This window comes from Lotus japonicus, chromosome 6 (assembly GCF_012489685.1).
Source record: "Lotus japonicus ecotype B-129 chromosome 6, LjGifu_v1.2".
Lineage (NCBI taxonomy): Eukaryota > Viridiplantae > Streptophyta > Magnoliopsida > Fabales > Fabaceae > Lotus > Lotus japonicus.
In genome coordinates this window covers 26,367,245-26,390,611 of record NC_080046.1, presented here as the reverse complement: position 1 = coordinate 26,390,611, position 23,367 = coordinate 26,367,245, and the positions used below count along the sequence as shown (strand labels likewise).

General features: G+C 44.7%; 2 protein-coding genes across 2 annotated transcripts; one reads left to right on the top strand and one right to left on the bottom strand.

Annotated features, from left to right (window-relative positions):
* The first annotated feature begins 2,950 nt into the window (after window positions 1–2,950).
* LOC130725156 (uncharacterized) lies at window positions 2,951–3,978 on the top strand. Its single transcript, XM_057576408.1, has 2 exons — window positions 2,951–3,863; window positions 3,950–3,978. Exons 1-2 carry the CDS (start codon window positions 2,951–2,953, stop codon window positions 3,976–3,978), a joined length of 942 nt encoding a protein of 313 aa, XP_057432391.1.
* A 16,692-nt stretch (window positions 3,979–20,670) lies between these two features.
* Window positions 20,671–22,868, bottom strand: LOC130723617 (uncharacterized). Its single transcript, XM_057574726.1, has one exon. The coding sequence runs from the start codon at window positions 22,266–22,268 to the stop codon at window positions 21,090–21,092; it is 1,179 nt and encodes a 392-aa protein (XP_057430709.1). The 5' UTR covers window positions 22,269–22,868; the 3' UTR covers window positions 20,671–21,089.
* Between the last annotated feature and the right edge of the window lie 499 nt (window positions 22,869–23,367).

The following is a 23,367-nucleotide window of genomic DNA, read 5'->3' as shown; positions in this document are numbered from 1 at the left end:
TGATGAATTTACTTAGAATATTTTATAATAGATAATATGTATCTCTTTATTTAAATGGTAAGTTAAAATAGGTTCTATCAGAAAAAGTTAAAAAAAGTTATTTAGATATGTGAATGTGAATGTCTTGCTCCCCTACAAATTATTGGATATCTTGGGCCCCTTGGATTAAGACCAATATGGTGCTTATATTTTTTTTTAAAGTTCGATTGGGTTTTTAAGCCCATTAGTTTGAGAAACCCTAGTTTATTTCACTCTAACACTACACACAAGAGCCCCTCAAGCACACCAACCAGATCTGGAACCAACAAGCATCATATCTCCTCCTTCTTCCCTTCTCAAGATTTTTAATCTTATGTCATCAGATCTGATTCATACTAGTTCTTCGTCTCATGTCACCAAATTGGGTGCTTCTTTTCCTGTTGACCCAATATTTACACCGTTTAAACGGGTCAAATTCGACCTAGAGCCACAACCAGAATCGAGCACAGGCTCGATTTTAGGACTTCACGCTTAAAATTGCTGATCCCACGCGATTCCACAAGGTTGAGATTCCAGCAGCGATTCACCTCGGTGATAGGGTATAACATCGTAGAATCAACCGATTCCAGGAGTTCAATCGAGATTTTGTCAACTTCCGTCAGCCAAGCCGACTTTACTTTCAAGTCGTAAAAGGCTAACACTAAACGCATATCAATATTGTAGGAGTCCAAGTCGTGTCTAGTAGTGTATGATAATGTTCATTGAAACTAAAATACTAATTATCATAATTATTTTGACAAAATCTAAAATATCAAACAAAATGGGACTGACATGGTATATATTACTAAGCTTGTCAAAATCTTACAAACCTTATTTGAATTGTTTTCTTACTTTTCGTCTCTAAGAGAAAGCCAACCATATAACTTAATGAAAATCAAGGTTTCAATTATAGCTTTGTTCGAATCAAGTAGTTAAGAAAGTGGTAAAGAAAATCAATCTATCAAGACTTGTGTGAAGGGAGCTTGGTCTTGGATGGGCTTCCTGTCAAAGACTTGTGTGACAAAAGTTATGGAATATAACTGAAATGCATGGGCAAATCGTGCGGTGGATGAGCATTCAACTGTTGCGAATGAAATGACCCAGCTGAGAATACTCTAGAGCGCTCCTCTCTCTAGAGTTTCTTTGACTGAGAGTGTAGGGATGAGTGGCTCCGGTGATCCACCGGGGGCGGATCGAGGAGGTGGGTTCATGTTTGGTGGTACTGGAGATCTGAATGGGGTGTTTCAGGGTGGATCTGGGGAGAAAGGGACGACGGCAACAGAGATGAGGATGTCCCGGAGGGTGGTTTCGTACAAGGACGTGTGTGCGGGAGTGAATGGGGGCGAGGAGACAGAGGATGATGAGATTCCTCCTGAGGGTTTCATGTCGGAATCTGATGTAAGCGAACCAGAGGAGGAGCAGGAAGCGTTGGGTGGTAATCCCCTATGCCCGGTGATAAGAATCTCCAAGGAGAAGCGGCAGGAGTTGCGGAAGCCCTGGCAGAATTCCATTATTGTGAAGCTGCTAGGTAAGAGGATTGGTTTCAAACTCCTTAAAGATCGTCTTATCAGGCTTTGGCACCCAACAGGGGAAATTGAAGTCATTGATCTCGATTTGGATTTCTTTGTGGTAAGATTCTCAAACAGAACCGACTATGCTCATGCTTTCTCCGGGGGGCCTTGGGTTATCCTAGGGCATTATTTGGTCATACAACAGTGGCGACCAATGTTTATTCCCTCTAAAGGAGAGCTAACAAGGGTGGCAGTGTGGTTCAGGGTGCCGGATTTCCCCGTTGAGTGCTATGACCAGGAAGTTCTCCAGGAAATTGGCAAGACGGTGGGACGTTTTGTGAAGCTTGATGACTATACCGAAAGGAATGGTCTGGGGAAGGGCCATCCCGGAGCAACGGAGAGAGCAAGGTTTGCACGGATCTGCGTGGAAGTTGACCTTAGGAAGACCTTGGTTTCTAAATTTGTGTTCGAAGGAGAAGAGTTTAAGATCGAATATGAAGGGCTCAATTTGATTTGCTTTGAATGTGGTAAATTTGGCCACAAGAAGGAGGGTTGCCCGAACAAGTCTAGGCCGGAGTTGGGGCTAGAGAATGGGGTACAGCAGCCAGTAGGAGGTCCTAGAGCTGAGAATGAGGGCAATTTTGGTCCTTGGATGATTGCAAGGAAGAATTCTCGTGCTCCAGCCAAGCGAGCCGTCGTGGTGGATAAGCGAGCCCTGCCGACTGTCAAAGGTGGGGGCATACGGTTTTCCGTTTTGGAAGGTATGGATTCTGAGGGGAATCCGGAGTTTATGCATGCCACGTCAGCTAATGGGATTTCAAATGAGCCTAGCCAGGTGGAAGCGCATACAAAGGAGGCGGGAAATAGTCCTCCTATTAATGGGTCTGAAATTGCGGCTGATATGGGGTCCGGCTTCGTAACTGTCGAGGAAGCAGTGATTGACGGAAGCAGAAAGAAAGGTAATGAGGATTCTCCAATGATTGAGGAAGTTTTAAATGCACCTGAGCAACAGAAAGGTTCCAGTCAGCCCCGGTTGAATAGCCATAATGACGCTCTGAATTTAAGGCCCAAATATAGTCAAAGTGATAGTAGCCTAAGGGGGCTAAGAAGGCAACCATACCTACTGCTAATGTGACGTCACCCTCAAACAAATCCCAACACTTAAGGATGGGTCCCACTTCGGTGAAAGCGTTTAAGAACCAAGCGCGTAGCATTCAGGTGGGCCCAGTTGGCAATCTCAGTGCTAACCGTACCCCAGGTGACGCACGTGACCAAGGTAAGATCTTAATAGTGGATCATGCAATGAGAACAAGTCCCTCAGGGAAGGAAAATGAATTCTCTAGGGATCGTGATAGGAGTCTATCTCCTAGGGCCCGTAGGAGTTCTTAATCGACTCCACCCTCACCTCCGTACAGTTCTTTATGTCGTACAACATTTTTAGCTGGAATGTTAGAGGTGCTGGAGCCAAAGGTGTTCCTTTGCTTTTAAAATATTTGGTGGGAAGACATGATATTTCATGCTTAGCTCTGTACGAGACCCGTGTTAGTGCTGTTAAGATTCCGTCCATTCTTAGAACAGTAGGGTTTGATGATTTTTATGCTGTGGAAGCTGAAGGCTTTGCAGGAGGGATTTGGTTGTTGTGGTCCACTCAATGGGGCTCTTTGGAGGTGCTCTCTCATCACAGACAATATGTCCATGCCAGAATAACCCCAAAGAATTCCCTGACTAGTATGTTAGTGAAGTTTGTCTACGCCAGCCCTAATGCAGCGTTGAGAAACATTTTATGGCGAGAGCTCAGGTCTATAGCTGCGAATATCTCTGAACCCTGGGTAGTCCTTGGGGATTTTAACTCCTATTTAAGTCCTGGAGACAAAGTGGGGGGTGCAACCCCTAATGCAGCTTCTATGCAAAAATTTCGTGACTGCTTGGATGATTGTTCTTTATTTGATTTGGGGTTCAAGGGCCCTCCCTTTACCTGGGAAGGTCGGGGGGTGAAGGAGCGGATTGATTGGGCTTTGAGTAATGATAGGTGGGTTCAATCATTCCCTGACGCTTCCATCCTTCATCTTCCGAGGATGAAGTCTGATCACTCTCCTTTGCTCTTGAGTTTGTCTGCTAAGGATGCTGACAACTCCCAAAGGCCTTTCCGTTTTTTAGCGAGTTGGTTGACCCATGAGGGTTTTCCTGCGATTGTAAAGGAGGCTTGGCGCCCCGGTAAGGAGTGGCTACCAGCGTCCCAAGCCTTTACTCAGGCAGCTATGGTCTGGAATAATGAAGTGTTTGGGGAGATTGGGAGGAGAAAGAGAAGGCTAATGAGGCGCCTGGAGGGGATAAGTAACAGTCTTCGAATGCAACAGAACTTGTATCTGGAGAAGCTCCAAAGAAAACTCTGGAATCAGTATCAAGCGGTGCTGTTACAGGAGGAACTTCTTTGGAAACAAAAATCTAGGGCAACTTGGCTCCAACACGGGGACAAGAATACTAGGTTTTTCCACACGTCGACAATGGTTCGCAGAAGGAGAAATCGGATAGAAGCTCTTTCCGACTGTAACACCCCGATTTCGGTGGCGTCACTTTAGTAACCAAAAGAAAATACTTTAAGCGGAAAAACGTGAATTATTTTTTTTCGACAATATAACTAAAGACAGAAAGCAATAAAACTCCCCAACAAAAGATAAAAGGAACTACTATACAACTATATATACATGCCTCGCTAAACACTACCACGTCACGAGTAACCTCCAGTGACGGGTGACAGAAAAAGAGTAACGCCCGAAGGCAATATGTACAGTCCAAGATAAAGATACTGTGTCCGCAACACTAAACTACAAAATCTGAGAGCAAGTTGGCCCAGCGGCCTAAGAAAAGACCCCCTAAATCCAGCCAGCTCTCTGTGATCTCCATAGGAAACCACACAAAAGCTACCGGTAGGAAAACTACCCTGTCCCCAAAAACGGAAACATGACGGTCAGAGCATCGACACTACTCCTACACTATCCCTACCCGAGGAGCCCACACTAGCACTCGATCCTACACGCTAGCGCGGTCGTCATCCGAATCTGCATCCAGGACGACTAGGTCGACGTACTCAACACTGCCCTCTCTGTCCACCCTAATGCGCTCCTGCACTGGACTCTCGGGCTCGGGGCCCGGAACGAGATCCGCGACGACAGCAGCAGCAGTAGACGGACTAGACTCCGTCGAAGCCCCACCTACTGGCACCTCCTCAGAGGGGTCCTCATCATCTGAAGGGGATGGTGGCGGTGGAGGTACTCCCAAGCCGGGTCCACAGTGTACTCCTGGAGGCAGGTTGAAGCTCACTATGTGCCTCCTCATCACTCCCTCCGTCAAGCGTCCAAATCGGTCGACACGGTCCTCCATGATCCGACCGGTGTAGGTCGCACGGTGGCCCTCGGGATCGACCACCCATGCACCTGGGTCGTCTTGATCAAGCATCTCGTACCTGGTCCCCCCCGACGGGCTGACCATGGTAAACCAATCCCCCATACTCATCTGACAAATGGCGTAGTCCGCCCAAACACACACAGCAGACGCGAGGGTCAACTCCAAAGAATTATATAATTAATAAAACCAGATATAATTATAGGATAATAAATACTCGCCTCTCAGGCTTATAAGTTTTGGGATAGCTTCCTAGGGTTGCATGTATCACAATGAATATAAAGAGCCATAAAAACAAGTAGCATGCCTCAAAAATAGGATAAACAGTTACCAATCACACTCAGCAACTAAGTCAGCATGTATGTTGCATGAAATGCAATGCTGGGTAACAAAATGCATTCCGGAAGAAGGATGGACATCAACGAGGCGACCCTAACACCAGCCACGGTGGGTACCTTCCTGCTCGCGTGTCTCTTACACCACACAAAAGTAGTCAGATCAGCAGTGAACCCGTAGGTCTGCCATTCCGTCTGCTACTGAGGACCACCGTAGTGTCCTAAATATGGAAATCCGGGTCTTATGACCATTTTGGAATCCACCGAGGTCCGGTATCACGCCGTGTATTAACCTCAAAATGAGTGCATGAATGCAAGTGATTAGCCAAACAACGTCTCCGACCTCACCCGACACGTCGCCACGTGTTCTAGATAACTTAAAGTCTCTAAAAGAATACCCTAAGGTAAATGTCGATTCTGCGACAAAATACAATTAATCATAAACAAAAGAGTGCAACCACTCACGACAACTCTTCGAGTCATCAATGCTCTCACGAAGTCTCTCGCTTCTGTGGAGTCTCACACATTCACAAAGTCTCACGCTTCAGTGAAGTTTTATGCTTTCACAAGGTCTCACGCCTCAGTGAATTTACACACTTGCACGAAGTCTCACGCTTCAATGAAGTTTCATGCTGTTCACGAGGTCTCACGCCTCAGTGAAGATCCATGCTTTCCACAAGGTCTCACGCCTCAGTGGAGTATCACGCATTCACAAGGTCTCACACCTCCGTGAAGCTTCTCGGCTCATCCCTTGGATGGCTAAACAAACTGCTCCCAGAGCGAATGAGTATCAACATACCCAGAACTCGAAATCTTCTCAACACTTGGATCCGACGACACTTCTCGTTTTCCAAAACTAAACTTCAATCCAAAGCTTGCATCCGAGATTGTTATCTTTATTTAAAGGTTTAGAGGTTGTTTAATATCTTATGAATTTTCTTTATAAAAATAGCTCTTTTTTAGTCTTATCGTATTCCCTATGAGTTTCAAAGTTCCCATAAACCCAAGTAATTCCCTGAGAAGGTCTCGATCCATTGGAGCATGACAAGGTCCGAACTCCGTTCGTCCTTTTAAAACTCTCTCAAAATCTCATAAAAATTCGGCATGACCTGCCCGTAAACCTCACTCTTCAGAATCTCAGGTACAAGTGGAATAGCATAAATAAAACAGCTCAGTCAAAAGCATAAACAGCATATTCCAACACATCCTAAGTTAACCATGTAGCACATAGCATGTGAATCATTTAGCACACAATATCATGGCCTCAAGTACTCAACAAGGTCGGCCGAAGCCTCAGAGAACAATTCAGACATTTAGCAATTAAGTGCATAACACATAGATCAAGTCGAACTTGTCGACACCTAAAGCATTATCTAGTAATTCAGAGAGTAGCCCTCACCGGTGGGTCTTCCAGCTTCTTCCTCAAGATGTTCTCCAAACTCTTCTCCTTGATTTCTGGGAATCTCCTCAAACGAACCTTAAGCAAAAATCACAGAAATCAACACCAAGAGTCAGAAACTCAGCAATCAAAGAGTCCTAGGGTTACACAGTACACTACTACCTCCTTGGTACGACAATCTAACGCGTTAAGACAAGTTTTCGAAAAATCGGATTCTCCTCCCCCCTTGATATAGCTCTCGGCCACTTTCCTTAATTGGGAGGGTCGATTTTTCTTCGATCAAACTTGGTTCCTAGGTTAACATAAGCCGTAACTAAGACGGTTCTAGGCTCGGAAAAATTTTCGGATCGAAAACTGATATAGGGGCAGTTTGGTCATTATTTTTAGCTCAGAATTTCAAAATTGGATTTTTGAAAAACAAATTGGATGGGGACGTCCACAACGACGTTTATGACGACAAATCCTACTAGCACTAAGCCAAGTCGATAGATTAGAGCGTAAAGGTTGCGACTTTGCCGAAAAATGGGTATTTAGGGTAGAAATTGATCCCGGCGGCATTTCGTCGACATTTGACAAAATCTAATCCGCAGAACACGCTCAGGAGCATGCAGGGAAGAAGTTTAGACGCTGAAATCAGCTGATTTGAACAGTTTTTCAAAAACCTCAAAATTTTGAACTCAGAAAGTCGCAGGAGAAATGGACAGAAACGACGATTCGAAGGAGAGTATAGATTACCTACCTCGAGGTCTTCGATTAGTGACGATCGGTGAAGCAAACGGGCAAGAAACGACGAAGATCCGGATCTCTCTCTCTCTCTAGGAACTCGCGGTTTTGGGGGTGGGGAAAATGGGTTTTTTTCTCAAAAATCTAATTTTCAAGCTATATATAGGTTTTGGAAAAAACGGAAAAATGATTTTTTTGCGATTCCGATTTTTCCTGCGCGTTCCTCTGCGCATTCTAAGATAGGTTCTGGCGACAGAATTCCAGAACTCAAAATAGGATTCTTGGAATTAAACCAAAAGATCCAAAATCGGCATAAGTCGGTGTAAGTCGGTTTATCCCGAAAAACTACTTTTTGCAGTGATCGTCGGATGAGAAAACTTCCTTCTGAAGAAAGATTAGGAATGATGAGAGAAGTAGGAGAACGCGGGTGGAATCTTCATTTGAGTTTCCGGATAGAAAAAGTCTTCATCGTCTGTCGATCTTAGGTTTTTCGAACTATCAGGGATTCCGTTTCGGCAAACTTCCGAGAATTGGAATTTGACGTTCGTACTTTCCAGGATTTCGCATCGAAATGGTTGTTTAAGGACGGAAAAGAGAAGTTCTAACATTTCTCTGAGGATTTTTGGAATTAGTTTCCATCGTGTCCTAAAGCGTAAATTAACTATTCACTAATACCTTCGACCTAGGATTAAGCGTATGTTAGTTGTGCTATAACTCTTTCGGTTTTTCGATACATTCTTGGACTTTTCCTGAACCTCTTTCCTTCCCAAATTTATCTTAATCAAATAACTCTTTTATTTTATTCACTTATCCAAAGCGTTAAAACTTGGGCCTTACATTACTACCCTCCAAAAAGAAAGTTTCGACCTCGAAACTTAAGGGTCAGTAAAAAGTTCTGGATACTGTTCCTTGATCTTTTCCTTCAGCTCCCACGTTGCATCGCCTGTGTCCTTGTTCCAAATAACCTTCACTAACTCGATCTCTTTTCCCCTCAACTGCTTTATCCTTGTGTCACCAATGCTGATTGGCGGTGTCTCGAAAGACAAGTTATCCTTCAACTCAATGTCATCCAGCTCGATGACGTGCGTCGGATCAGCAATATACTTCCGCAGTTGTGACACATGGAATACATCGTGAACGTTTGATAGAAAAGGCGGTAGTGCGATCTGGTAAGCTACCGGTCCTACACGACGAGTAATCTGATAAGGTCCAATGAACTTTGGCGTCAGCTTTCTTGACTTGATTGCTCGACCAACTCCTGTAGTCTGGGTAACTCGCAGGAACACATGATCTCCTTCTTCGAATTCCAGGGTTCTGCGCCTTTGATCTGCATAGCTCTTCTGTCTACTCTGAGAAGCCTTCATCTTCTCCCTGATCTGTTTAATCTTCTCAGTTGTCTGTTGCAGAAGTTCCGGTCCTACTAACAAATTCTCTCCATCTTGATACCAACATAAAGGTGTTCTACACTTGCGGCCATACAATGCCTCATACGGTGCCATACCTATGGTCGTATGAAAACTGTTGTTATATGTGAATTCAATCAGTGGCAATAGGGTGTCCCAACTGCCCTTATTGTCTAACACGCAAGCTCGTAGCAAATCCTCCAATGATTGGATAGTTCTCTCAGTTTGCCCATCAGTCTGTGGATGATAAGCAGAACTTAATCTCAGCCTCGTTCCCAAAGCCTCATGAAGAGCTCCCCACAGATGTGAAGTAAACTTCGGGTCTCTATCGGAAACGATACTTGTTGGCACTCCATGAAGTCGCACAATCTCAGATATATAAATCTCTGATAGCTTATCCACGTTGTACGTAGTTCTCACAGGTATGAAATGAGCCGACTTAGTCAGTCGATCCACGATTACCCAAATCGAGTCATATCCTCTTTGAGTTCTTGGTAATGCCACGACAAAATCCATCGATATGCTATCCCATTTCCATTGAGGTACATCCAAGCTTTGTAGCATACCCGCAGATTTCTGATGTTCCACCTTCGCCTTTTGACAGGTTAAACATGCAGCTACATATTCTGCCACTTGTCTTTTCATTCCTGGCCACCAAAAATTCACCTTCAAGTCCTGGTGCATCTTTTTCATTCCAGGGTGAATGCTCAGCTTACTTTTGTGACCTTCGTCCAGTATCAACCTCCTTAAGTCAGGGTTGTTGGGTACGCAAACTCTACCCTTACACCGTAGGATATTGTCACTTCCTACCTTGAATTCCGGGTCCTTACCCTGAATTACCAAATTCCTTTTTCCGAGTAAAAATTCATCTTGTAACTGTTGGTCTCGGATTTCTTCCATCAATCCATTGGTAATCCTGATCATCCCGAACCTCAGTTCTCCCTCGGATACTCTTACGTCCAAACTCAAATCTCGGAATTGTTCCAGCAGTTGTAGCTCCTTCACCATCATTGACGAGATATGCATTTTCCTGCTCAATGCATCAGCAACAACATTAGCTTTTCCAGGATGGTATTGTAAGGTAAAATCGTAATCCTTGAGAAACTCCATCCAACGTCGTTGTCTCATGTTCAACTCCTTCTGGTCAAACAAGTACTTCAAGCTCTTGTGATCGCTAAATATGGTGAAATTGCATCCATATAAGTGATGTCTCCAGATCTTCAACGAAAACACAATGGCAGCAAGTTCTAAGTCATGAGTCGGATAGTTCTTCTCATGAGTCTTCAGTTGTCGTGAAGCATAAGCTACCACCTTCCGATGCTGCATCAGCACACATCCCAACCCTTGATGCGAAGCATCACAGTACACTTCATACGGTTCCTCTGGTTGCGGTAAGACGAGCACAGGTGACGTCGTCAAACGTTCCTTCATTGTCTGAAAGCTAGTTTCGCACGCTTCGGTCCATGCAAAAGGTTGATCCTTTCTCGTAAGTTGAGTCAAGGGTCCAACGATCTTGGCGAAATTCTCAATGAAGCGACGATAGTACCCCGCCAAACCGACAAAACTCCTGATCTCAGTCACGGTCTTTGGCCGTTCCCATGACAACACCGTCTCTACCTTTGCTGGATCCACAGCTATACCTTCTTTAGAGATCACATGGCCCAAGAATTTTACCTCTTCGAGCCAAAATTCACACTTAGAAGGGTTGGCGTACAACTTTGTCTCTCTCAACACTTGTAAAACCTGACGCAAGTGCCCTTCATGATCTTCAGCGTTCTTTGAGTAGATCAGAATGTCGTCGATAAACACCACGACGAATCGATCCAAGAACGGATGGAATGTCCTGTTCATGTAATCCATGAAGATAGCAGGTGCGTTTGTCACCCCAAATGGCATCACTAGATACTCATAGTGTCCATAACGAGTCCGGAATGCCGTCTTCTGGATATCCTCAGTCTTTACTCTGATCTGATGGTAACCCGACTTCAGGTCTATCTTTGAGAATATCGCAGCTCCTCGTAGTTGATCCATCAAATCATCAATTCTGGGTAGCGGATACCTATTCTTGACGGTTACTTTGTTCAGTTGTCGATAGTCGACACAAAGTCTAGATTTCCCATCCTTCTTTTTCACCAATAAGACGGGTGCTCCCCAAGGTGAAACGCTTGGTCGGATGAATCCCTTCGACAGGAGATCCTCAAGTTGAGACTTCAACTCCACCAATTCCGCAGGTGCCATCCGATATGGTGCAATCGAAATCGGTCCTGTTCCCGGTACGATGTCAATAGCAAACTCAATGTCGCGTACAGGCGGCAAACCAGGTACATCGCCAGGAAAAACATCCGCGAAGTCCCTCACAACTGGAATATTACTCACTTCCGAATTTCCTTTACTCTCCAAGCTCAACAAAACTGAATACTCTTGAGATCCTTCATTCAGAGAGACATTAATATGATTGGCGGATAGATACTCGGAAAGGTCCGAGTCAGGAAATACCACTCTCTTTCGGCTACAGTCCAGAAGACAATGGTAGTGGGACAACCAGTCCATCCCTAGGATAACATCTAGGTTCTTGAGAGTTAGGCACACTAGGTTAGCATGGTAAACTTTATCCCTATAGGTTACTGGGCAATACATGCATGCAGTGTCGGCAAGCAGAGTTTTGGCAGGTGTGGTAACTATAAGATCGAAACTCAAAGCAGTAACGGGAAGTTTTAATCTAGTAGCACATTCCCTAGAGATAAAAGAGTGCGTTGCTCCGGAATCAAAAAGTACAGTTAGGAGATTACCGTCAATCTCGCAATCTCCCCTGATCAGACCATCAACCCCTTCAGCTTCTTCACCATCCATGGTGTAGACTCTTGCCTTGGCAGCAGGACGCTTCCCACGAGCAGTGTTAACAGCTGGTTCTGTCTTGGGTGCTCTGCATTGAGCAGCAGTATGCCCCAACTTGTTACAGTTAAAGCATTTGGGCCTCATGTCAGTACAAGCATTGGCATAGTGCCCAGGCTGCCCACATCTGTAACAGGTCATCTCCCTGTTCACAGTCTGACCTCCAGAACCTCCAGCAGTACCCACCATGGGCCTATAAGATCCTGAAGCAATTCCTCTACCTGCAGGACGTTGATACGGCCTCCTACTCTGAAATCTCCCTCTGCCTTGAAAATTTTGAGAGCCCGACCTCATCGGCCCTCCTGTTCCAACACGGTTCAGTCTCCTGTTCTTCATTATCTCCACCTCAGTGGCTTTCTCAACCAAAGTCTGAAAACGAGTGATTCCCAACGGTTTCACCGAGTCTTCAATATCGGGCCTCAGCCCATTCACAAAGCGCTTGCACATGTAGGGTTCATCGACCCCATTGCGGAAGAATCGAAAGTGCTTGGCCAACGATTCCAGCTTGGCAGCATATTCCGGGATGGACATGCTACCCTGACGAAGTGTCAGGAATTGCGACTCACGCTCGTCCCGAGCACTATCTGGAAAATACTTTTCCAGAAAAGCAGCACGAAACGAAACCCAGTTCACTTCCAAGTTGTTTGCTTCCATCATTCCTCTGGCGCCTCTCCACCAGTACTCAGCATCACCCAACAGTAGAAAGGTTGCCATTCCCACCTTGGCCCCCTCAGCAGTCTGCAATACACCGAAGATCTTTTCAATCTCCTGGATCCAGAGATCCGCTTTGTCCGGGTCAGTACCCCCCGAGAACTTAGGAGGATCTTGTCTCCTGAAATCATTTAATCCCTTATTCTGATCCAGAGTTATTTCCCTCTGGCGTTGGTGCTGATCACGTGCCTCCTCAGCAGCACGCCTCATAGCATTATCGTTTGCCTGTGCAGTCACAGCTTGGGCCATAGTGGCCATCATCTCAGCTAGTTGGTTAGCGTTCACCATGTTCTGCTAAATTAACAAACAGTTAGTGCTCATCATAAGATAGCATCTAATATAACTATACAATATGATTAAGCAATAACTTCAAACAATTCTAAGCGAAAAATCGCTTGGCAGACAATCAATTTTTTACTCTTTGCAGAGTCACACAACCTAGCACAGAAGACCTATTTCCCACGACTCCCAAAAGACTCGACTAAGCTCTGATACCACAAATGTAACACCCCGATTTCGGTGGCGTCACTTTAGTAACCAAAAGAAAATACTTTAAGCGGAAAAACGTGAATTATTTTTTTTCGACAATATAACTAAAGACAGAAAGCAATAAAACTCCCCAACAAAAGATAAAAGGAACTACTATACAACTATATATACATGCCTCGCTAAACACTACCACGTCACGAGTAACCTCCAGTGACGGGTGACAGAAAAAGAGTAACGCCCGAAGGCAATATGTACAGTCCAAGATAAAGATACTGTGTCCGCAACACTAAACTACAAAATCTGAGAGCAAGTTGGCCCAGCGGCCTAAGAAAAGACCCCCTAAATCCAGCCAGCTCTCTGTGATCTCCATAGGAAACCACACAAAAGCTACCGGTAGGAAAACTACCCTGTCCCCAAAAACGGAAACATGACGGTCAGAGCATCGACACTACTCCTACACTATCCCTACCCGAGGAGCCCACACTAGCACTCGATCCTACACGCTAGCGCGGTCGTCATCCGAATCTGCATCCAGGACGACTAGGTTGACGTACTCAACACTGCCCTCTCTGTCCACCCTAATGCGCTCCTGCACTGGACTCTCGGGCTCGGGGCCCGGAACGAGATCCGCGACGACAGCAGCAGCAGTAGACGGACTAGACTCCGTCGAAGCCCCACCTACTGGCACCTCCTCAGAGGGGTCCTCATCATCTGAAGGGGATGGTGGCGGTGGAGGTACTCCCAAGCCGGGTCCACAGTGTACTCCTGGAGGCAGGTTGAAGCTCACTATGTGCCTCCTCATCACTCCCTCCGTCAAGCGTCCAAATCGGTCGACACGGTCCTCCATGATCCGACCGGTGTAGGTCGCACGGTGGCCCTCGGGATCGACCACCCATGCACCTGGGTCGTCTTGATCAAGCATCTCGTACCTGGTCCCCCCCGACGGGCTGACCATGGTAAACCAATCCCCCATACTCATCTGACAAATGGCGTAGTCCGCCCAAACACACACAGCAGACGCGAGGGTCAACTCCAAAGAATTATATAATTAATAAAACCAGATATAATTATAGGATAATAAATACTCGCCTCTCAGGCTTATAAGTTTTGGGATAGCTTCCTAGGGTTGCATGTATCACAATGAATATAAAGAGCCATAAAAACAAGTAGCATGCCTCAAAAATAGGATAAACAGTTACCAATCACACTCAGCAACTAAGTCAGCATGTATGTTGCATGAAATGCAATGCTGGGTAACAAAATGCATTCCGGAAGAAGGATGGACATCAACGAGGCGGCCCTAACACCAGCCACGGTGGGTACCTTCCTGCTCGCGTGTCTCTTACACCACACAAAAGTAGTCAGATCAGCAGTGAACCCGTAGGTCTGCCATTCCGTCTGCTACTGAGGACCACCGTAGTGTCCTAAATATGGAAATCCGGGTCTTATGACCATTTTGGAATCCACCGAGGTCCGGTATCACGCCGTGTATTAACCTCAAAATGAGTGCATGAATGCAAGTGATTAGCCAAACAACGTCTCCGACCTCACCCGACACGTCGCCACGTGTTCTAGATAACTTAAAGTCTCTAAAAGAATACCCTAAGGTAAATGTCGATTCTGCGACAAAATACAATTAATCATAAACAAAAGAGTGCAACCACTCACGACAACTCTTCGAGTCATCAATGCTCTCACGAAGTCTCTCGCTTCTGTGGAGTCTCACACATTCACAAAGTCTCACGCTTCAGTGAAGTTTTATGCTTTCACAAGGTCTCACGCCTCAGTGAATTTACACACTTGCACGAAGTCTCACGCTTCAATGAAGTTTCATGCTGTTCACGAGGTCTCACGCCTCAGTGAAGATCCATGCTTTCCACAAGGTCTCACGCCTCAGTGGAGTATCACGCATTCACAAGGTCTCACACCTCCGTGAAGCTTCTCGGCTCATCCCTTGGATGGCTAAACAAACTGCTCCCAGAGCGAATGAGTATCAACATACCCAGAACTCGAAATCTTCTCAACACTTGGATCCGACGACACTTCTCGTTTTCCAAAACTAAACTTCAATCCAAAGCTTGCATCCGAGATTGTTATCTTTATTTAAAGGTTTAGAGGTTGTTTAATATCTTATGAATTTTCTTTATAAAAATAGCTCTTTTTTAGTCTTATCGTATTCCCTATGAGTTTCAAAGTTCCCATAAACCCAAGTAATTCCCTGAGAAGGTCTCGATCCATTGGAGCATGACAAGGTCCGAACTCCGTTCGTCCTTTTAAAACTCTCTCAAAATCTCATAAAAATTCGGCATGACCTGCCCGTAAACCTCACTCTTCAGAATCTCAGGTACAAGTGGAATAGCATAAATAAAACAGCTCAGTCAAAAGCATAAACAGCATATTCCAACACATCCTAAGTTAACCATGTAGCACATAGCATGTGAATCATTTAGCACACAATATCATGGCCTCAAGTACTCAACAAGGTCGGCCGAAGCCTCAGAGAACAATTCAGACATTTAGCAATTAAGTGCATAACACATAGATCAAGTCGAACTTGTCGACACCTAAAGCATTATCTAGTAATTCAGAGAGTAGCCCTCACCGGTGGGTCTTCCAGCTTCTTCCTCAAGATGTTCTCCAAACTCTTCTCCTTGATTTCTGGGAATCTCCTCAAACGAACCTTAAGCAAAAATCACAGAAATCAACACCAAGAGTCAGAAACTCAGCAATCAAAGAGTCCTAGGGTTACACAGTACACTACTACCTCCTTGGTACGACAATCTAACGCGTTAAGACAAGTTTTCGAAAAATCGGATTCTCCTCCCCCCTTGATATAGCTCTCGGCCACTTTCCTTAATTGGGAGGGTCGATTTTTCTTCGATCAAACTTGGTTCCTAGGTTAACATAAGCCGTAACTAAGACGGTTCTAGGCTCGGAAAAATTTTCGGATCGAAAACTGATATAGGGGCAGTTTGGTCATTATTTTTAGCTCAGAATTTCAAAATTGGATTTTTGAAAAACAAATTGGATGGGGACGTCCACAACGACGTTTATGACGACAAATCCTACTAGCACTAAGCCAAGTCGATAGATTAGAGCGTAAAGGTTGCGACTTTGCCGAAAAATGGGTATTTAGGGTAGAAATTGATCCCGGCGGCATTTCGTCGACATTTGACAAAATCTAATCCGCAGAACACGCTCAGGAGCATGCAGGGAAGAAGTTTAGACGCTGAAATCAGCTGATTTGAACAGTTTTTCAAAAACCTCAAAATTTTGAACTCAGAAAGTCGCAGGAGAAATGGACAGAAACGACGATTCGAAGGAGAGTATAGATTACCTACCTCGAGGTCTTCGATTAGTGACGATCGGTGAAGCAAACGGGCAAGAAACGACGAAGATCCGGATCTCTCTCTCTCTCTAGGAACTCGCGGTTTTGGGGGTGGGGAAAATGGGTTTTTTTCTCAAAAATCTAATTTTCAAGCTATTTATAGGTTTTGGAAAAAACGGAAAAATGATTTTTTTGCGATTCCGATTTTTCCTGCGCGTTCCTCTGCGCATTCTAAGATAGGTTCTGGCGACAGAATTCCAGAACTCAAAATAGGATTCTTGGAATTAAACCAAAAGATCCAAAATCGGCATAAGTCGGTGTAAGTCGGTTTATCCCGAAAAACTACTTTTTGCAGTGATCGTCGGATGAGAAAACTTCCTTCTGAAGAAAGATTAGGAATGATGAGAGAAGTAGGAGAACGCGGGTGGAATCTTCATTTGAGTTTCCGGATAGAAAAAGTCTTCATCGTCTGTCGATCTTAGGTTTTTCGAACTATCAGGGATTCCGTTTCGGCAAACTTCCGAGAATTGGAATTTGACGTTCGTACTTTCCAGGATTTCGCATCGAAATGGTTGTTTAAGGACGGAAAAGAGAAGTTCTAACATTTCTCTGAGGATTTTTGGAATTAGTTTCCATCGTGTCCTAAAGCGTAAATTAACTATTCACTAATACCTTCGACCTAGGATTAAGCGTATGTTAGTTGTGCTATAACTCTTTCGGTTTTTCGATACATTCTTGGACTTTTCCTGAACCTCTTTCCTTCCCAAATTTATCTTAATCAAATAACTCTTTTATTTTATTCACTTATCCAAAGCGTTAAAACTTGGGCCTTACACCGACGCAGATTGTAATTTGGTTACGGACCAAGAAGACTTGAAGAACATGGCTGTTGATTTCTTCAAACAACTTTATACGAGTACTCGTGAAGGGGGTTTGTACCATGTTTGTAACGCGTTTCTGAAACTGACCGGAGGAGAGATCGCGAACATTGAGAAACAACTTGATCCCGAGGAGATAAAAGCTGCTATATTTGGGATGGGAGCCTTGAAATCCCCTGGTCCTGACGGCCTAAATCCTTTGTTTTTTCAATCCCAATGGGATGTGATAGGGGAATCCGTAGTCAAGTTGATTCAGGAGGTTGTTCAGGATCCAGCAAAGGTTGGGGACATAAATAATACTCTAATTGTGCTGATTCCTAAACTTGATAGACCTAGTTCTCTATCTCAATATAGGCCCATTAGCCTTTGTAATGTGATTTATAAAATTATGACAAAGGCGATTGCTAACAGATTGAAGGGTGTGCTTGAGAAGTTGGTGGCGCCCAACCAATGTAGTTTTATTCCGGGAAGACAAAGTTCTGACAACATCATCATTGCTCAGGAGGTGTTCCATTCCATGAGATACCTAAAACAGAGAAAAGGGTGGGTAGCTATGAAAATTGATTTGGAGAAGGCTTATGACAGGCTTGATTGGGAGTTTTTGAGAGAAACCCTCATGGAGCTGGGATTTGGGAGGGGTTTCTGTGATTTAATTATAGGCTGTGTCTCTCTCAGTTCTTTCCAGGTTCTCTTTAATTGAGGAAAGACGGAGAACTTCACTCCAACTAGAGGCTTAAGACAGGATGATCCCCTCTCACCCTACCTCTTTGTGCTGTGTATTGAGCGTTTAGCTCACCAGATTCAACGCGAGGTTGATGGAGGAAGATGGAAACCGATTTATCTATCTAGGGGTGGCCCTCCACTAACCCATTTGTTTTTTGCAGATGATTTATTATTATTTGGAGAAGCTACTGATACCCAGATGCAGCTTATGATGAGGTGTCTTGATGACTTTTGTGCAGCTTCTGGACAAAAAGTGAACAAAGCTAAATCAAGGATCTTGGTGTCCAATAATGTGAGCAGACGGGAGGCAAACGAGATTGGTAGGATTGCAGGAATTCGCCTTACATCAGACCTGGGAAGGTACTTAGGAGTTCCTTTAATTCATAAGGCTCCTACTAGAGCAACATACGATTTTATCTTGGAGCGGTCCCAGAAAAGATTATCTTCTTGGAAAGCCTCCTCTCTAAGCTTGGCTGGGAGGGTGACTTTGGCTCAATCAGTAGTGGCGGCCCTTCCTTCATATTGTATGCAAACGATGCTTCTTCCCAAAGGAGTATGTGACAAACTTGATCAACTACAGCGTAAGTTTGTGTGGGGTAGTGAGAATGGCTCAAGGAAGGTGAGTCAAGTGCGGTGGGACGTAATATGCAAACCCAAAGCTCAAGGTGGTTTGGGTTTCCGAAAATCAGGGGATTTCAATAAGGCGCTCATCATGAAAGTGGGGTGGGGTTTGATCAGCAATCCAACATCGTTATGGGCTCGTGTGCTAAGGGGAAAGTATAGATGTGGCGATGGCGTTTTACCGACGGTGAAGAGGTGTACCCGTGAGTCTCTAATTTGGCAAGGGATTAGAAAAACCTGGGAAACCTTGGAAACTGGCTTGAGTTGGAAGGTTGGAGATGGTAGCAATATTCACTTCTGGAAGGACAAATGGTTGCTTTCTGGCCACAGGTTGGAGCGGGTGGCTGTCCATCCTATTGCCCAGGAGCTTCTGGATCTTCCAATCTCCAGCTTCTACGATGCTCATCGAGGTTGGAAGCTCTTCTTATTTGATCGTCTGATTCCTGACAGATTCCTTCAGGAGATTTTGAGTAGTTTTACTCCTTATGAATCTACTATTCGGGACGTGGTGGTGTGGGCTGGGTGTGCCTCAGGAAAATTCACAACCAGGTCGGCGTATAATTTAGTGGCAGAGAGTAGTGAGCCTCGTTTTGATCACAAAGTATGGAAGTTGGTGTGGAGCATTAAGGGCCCCCAGCGGGTGAGGGTGTTCATCTGGAAACTTCTTAACAATGGGGTGCTTACGAATTCAATCCGTGTAGGGCGTCACATGAGAAACGATGATCTTTGCCCTCTGTGCAGGTCTCATGCAGAAGATTTTGTCCACCTTTTTCGAGACTGCAGCTCAGTTCGCGAGTTCTGGTTGGCGGCCTTCGCGGGAAGTGCTACAACAGACTTTTTCACTTGTAGTTGGGAGCAGTGGCTTCTAAACAACCTCTATGGCGAGTATACTGATGATCTGATGATAGACTGGACTCGGTTCTTTGCTACTGCTCTGGCTTCCATCTGGAAAACGAGAAATGATTGGGTTTTTAATCAAACTCCACATAGTTATTCGAGAATCTGGAGCCAAATTCGTGCGTTTGGGATGAAGCAGTGTATAGTGGCTGATACGTTGGGGAACTCTTTAACAGGCTTGGTTGGAGATGGGCAAGGTTTGTTCCGCTGTAACAATAATAGTCGTAGCGATTGGAGTTGGGTTAGACCTGACCAAGGATGGTTGAAAATCAACACTGATGGAGCTGTGAGTTCTGCTTTAATGGCGAGTTGTGGAGGGGTCCTTCGAGATGCGGAGGGGAGCTGGCACAAGGGGTTCAGTCGTAACCTCGGTGACATTGTAACTCAGAATGCATTCCTAGCTGAGCTTTTGGCAGTTCAAACAGCGGTGGAGCTGGTTATGAGTCTTGATATTCCTCACATCATCGTGGAAAGTGACTCCTTGGAGGTGATAAATTGTCTTGAGGATGGGCACACCCATGGCCACCAGTACGCTCATATTGTCCAGGGGATCCTAACTTTGAAAGCTGCACATGGTTCTATGCTTTTTCAGCATACTAATAGGGAGGCCAATCTTGTGGCAGACTACTTGGCTAAAGTTGGTCTAAATCTTCCATACGGAAATCACTGGTTTGATTCCCCTTTTGGGGAGTGCCATGGATTGCTTGCTAAGGACTTGGGGTCCGGCGGTAGTCAGCCAACTAGGGCTGGCTCTCCTTAGTCTTTCCTTGGGGCATTGCCTCTCCTTGTAACCAAAAAAAAAAAAGAAATGACCCAGCTTGTAACTGCAAAACAAAAAAATGGCATGTGTGGCAGGACGAGACAAGCAGCCACAATGCACGTGCAATTGATGCAAGGAGTAAATGAGACATTGGACTTGATACTACCATAGGAGACGCTTCAGTTTCATTAATCACCCTAGGAAAAGAGGGAGAAGCAAAACTCATTTTCTACATATCCTTAATGAAATCAATAGAATTTGTTCCTTATACTAGATCCTAATTTTTAAGGATGTTTGACAAGTGAAAGAGAACATTATGAAATTATAATAAAATGAAATTGCAAATAGAAGAAAGCCTAATTAAGAATGAGTGGGTCTTTTGGGCCTTTCCATCACACTATCATTAGGCCCATCGTTAGTACTTCTATGAGAAAGCAAATTAAAGTGTTTTTCTTTCTTGACAAAAAAATAAGCATCACAAATTCTAATGGAAAATTGAAGCATCTTATGGCACTTGAAAGTCATTCTTTTCTTTTCAGTTAGGAATCATTAAAAAGAAAGAGATAAAATGTGAGAAAAATAATTAAAATAAGATATTCAATATATAACACACAAACTGAAGATGGAAAAAAAAACTTCTATCATACAGCTTCTAAAACATGCTTCTATACCACCAGCTTGTACCTCTTCCCAATTTCCACAAGATCTGGTCAAGTAAAGTGATGTTGAATTGCATTCTTACCACGAGCTATAAGGCAAAGAAATTCATAAACTAAGTAAAAGGCAACCTTAACCTTAATATCACACAATCAAGGGATTCACCTAAAACACACACTCAACAAATTCAATTTCTATACTATGGTGTGTAAATTCCATGCACACATTTTTGTGCCCAATGATCCAATAACCTGAACTATGTAACTCAAAGGAATCCTTGAACTTCAAAATACTTAAAACCAAGTTAAATTACAACCCATAAGCTCACATCATTATAATTCATCACACACTATACACAATCACAAAGCAAGGAAGCACGGCCCTAGGATTAAAAACCACCAACTCCTCCTCATCAAGCCGGGTGTAAACTCCACTCTCCCCTCGCGACATCACCGAATCAAAACCCCCGTCCGCTTTCTCAGCCTCATCAGAATCCGAACCAACCCGACCCGCGACCACTCGACAAACGAGCATGGCCCGCTTCACGTTCATGAAGCGGAACTCAGCCTCGATGTCCTCGGGGATCGACACGTGTGCCCTCCAGCTGGTTGAAAGCGTGGAAATCCCGTCCAGCTTGGGTGAGAACCCTGATTTTATAATCCCGCAAATATTACAAAATTGCTGCGAACAAATGGAGGAATCCCCGTTCAGTCCCAACTCGCATAGGAACGTGGAGCAGTGGAAACGCATGAGCTCGTTGCCGTCGGCGATGCAGCGTTCATCGCGCCGCCGAGACGCGCCACCGTGACGCGCCGCCGCCTTGGTTTTCACGGTCTCGCGATACTCCTCGAATCTGGAGAGGATCTTGGGGCTGTTGTGGATCTTCAGGACGCGGAGCACCCGCGGGGAGACACGGGTCTCGGGCCAGCCCGATTTGAATATGATCTGGACGATGTTGTGACCCGGGTCGGATCCCACGAGCTCCGACACGGCGTGGGTGGCGGCTTGGTGCTGCTCAAGGAGGTTGGGCTTCTGGAAGATCTCGCCGCACGCGGTGCAGGGGAAGATGTCGTTGCGGAGAGGGAAGAAGAGGCTGTTGTTATCGGCGGAGATGTCGGATTCGGGGCACGACCCGGATTGCCTCCTGCGTGGAGGATCCTGGAGCAACGGGTCGGGTTGCGCGAGGGAGATGAGGGACTGCTGGGATGATCTTGCGGTGGTTGATGTTGATTGCGGTGATGAATGGGCGGTGGCGGTTTTGCAGGAGGATTTTGTGGAGAAGAGGTGTTTGATGAAATGCCAAGAAGAAGAAAGGGCCTTTTGGGTTTTGAATTTGGGGTGGGAAGGGGAAGAGGGTTGGGATAAAGGTGAGACTCTTCGTTTCTTTGAAGGTTGAGTCTGGCGGTTGTCTTGTTTCCCGGCAGCGGAGGCGGTGGTGGTGGTGAAAATGAAGCAGCCAAGGTGGATGAGGAGGATGGGGAGATAGAGGAACTTGTTGAAGATGGTGGCAATGTTTGCCATAAGTTTATCTGCCAAAAAAGAGAACCTTAATTTTCAATCTCTATCTGTCTCTCTTGATGCAATGGCAGCTAGCAATGGCTACTACCATGATGGATGATAAAGGTTGAGAGTGAGAGGGACATGCAGAAGTGAAGTAGTCAAAAGGTTTGGTTGTGGTATGTGAGGAGAATGATGGATGGGAATGAGGTCAGTGATGATGAGGGTGAAGAAGGAAAAAAGTAAACAGAGAAAGGAAACAAGAAGAAAGAAAGAGGGAAAGGAAAAAGAATGGGAAAGGAAGATTGATTGGGAAGGCTATGAGGTAGGGAGGGGGCATGAGAAGAAGAATAAAGGTAAAGAATATAAAGAGTAGTTGGAACGCAACTTCATAGCGTTAACTTAGCAATTAGCATTGATCTCTCTCTTTCTTGCTGGGTCATTTTTTTTATTGCATCCATTGATCCAGATCGATAGTTATGAGGTTAATTCTCTCAAAACTCTGAAAGAATACTAAGTGAGTAGATCTAACACAACAAATCATTTTCTACATACATTATCCGAGATCAAACTTTTGATCAACTATCTATCGGTTATGCCAGACAACTCTTGCTCGGTCATTATATGTATGTTTTGTTCTGTGTGGTGCGTGCCCCAGACAAGGATTATTAAAAGAGGGAGAGGAGTTTAGTGACTGAGTGAAGAAGGTGGGGGCAGTGTTGGGGTGATGATGCATCGGCTTACCCGAAAGTAACGGTCTGCCATTCTATAATCTATAGTACCTTCTTTTGCTAATTTTCCCCTTCAATTCAGGATAGAAAATGACACCTTTATTTGCTTATCTGGCAGCACACGGTTAAGGAATGGTGAATTATGAAACAAGAAATTCAGCTCAAATTTACCTAGCTAGCTCTATTATTTGGAACAACAACTGTTAACGCGGATAAGTAATTATGGAGCAAAGAAATCAGGTCAAGTACACTTCATTTGCTATAATTAGATAAATGTCTATGCAAGAATTACCTTGCTGTAAAATTCATAAACAATGGGATGCAAATTTTTAAGAATTTAGTGTGTATGTACTGTTGTTATTGTAAATTTCTTTACATCAACATTCAATGAT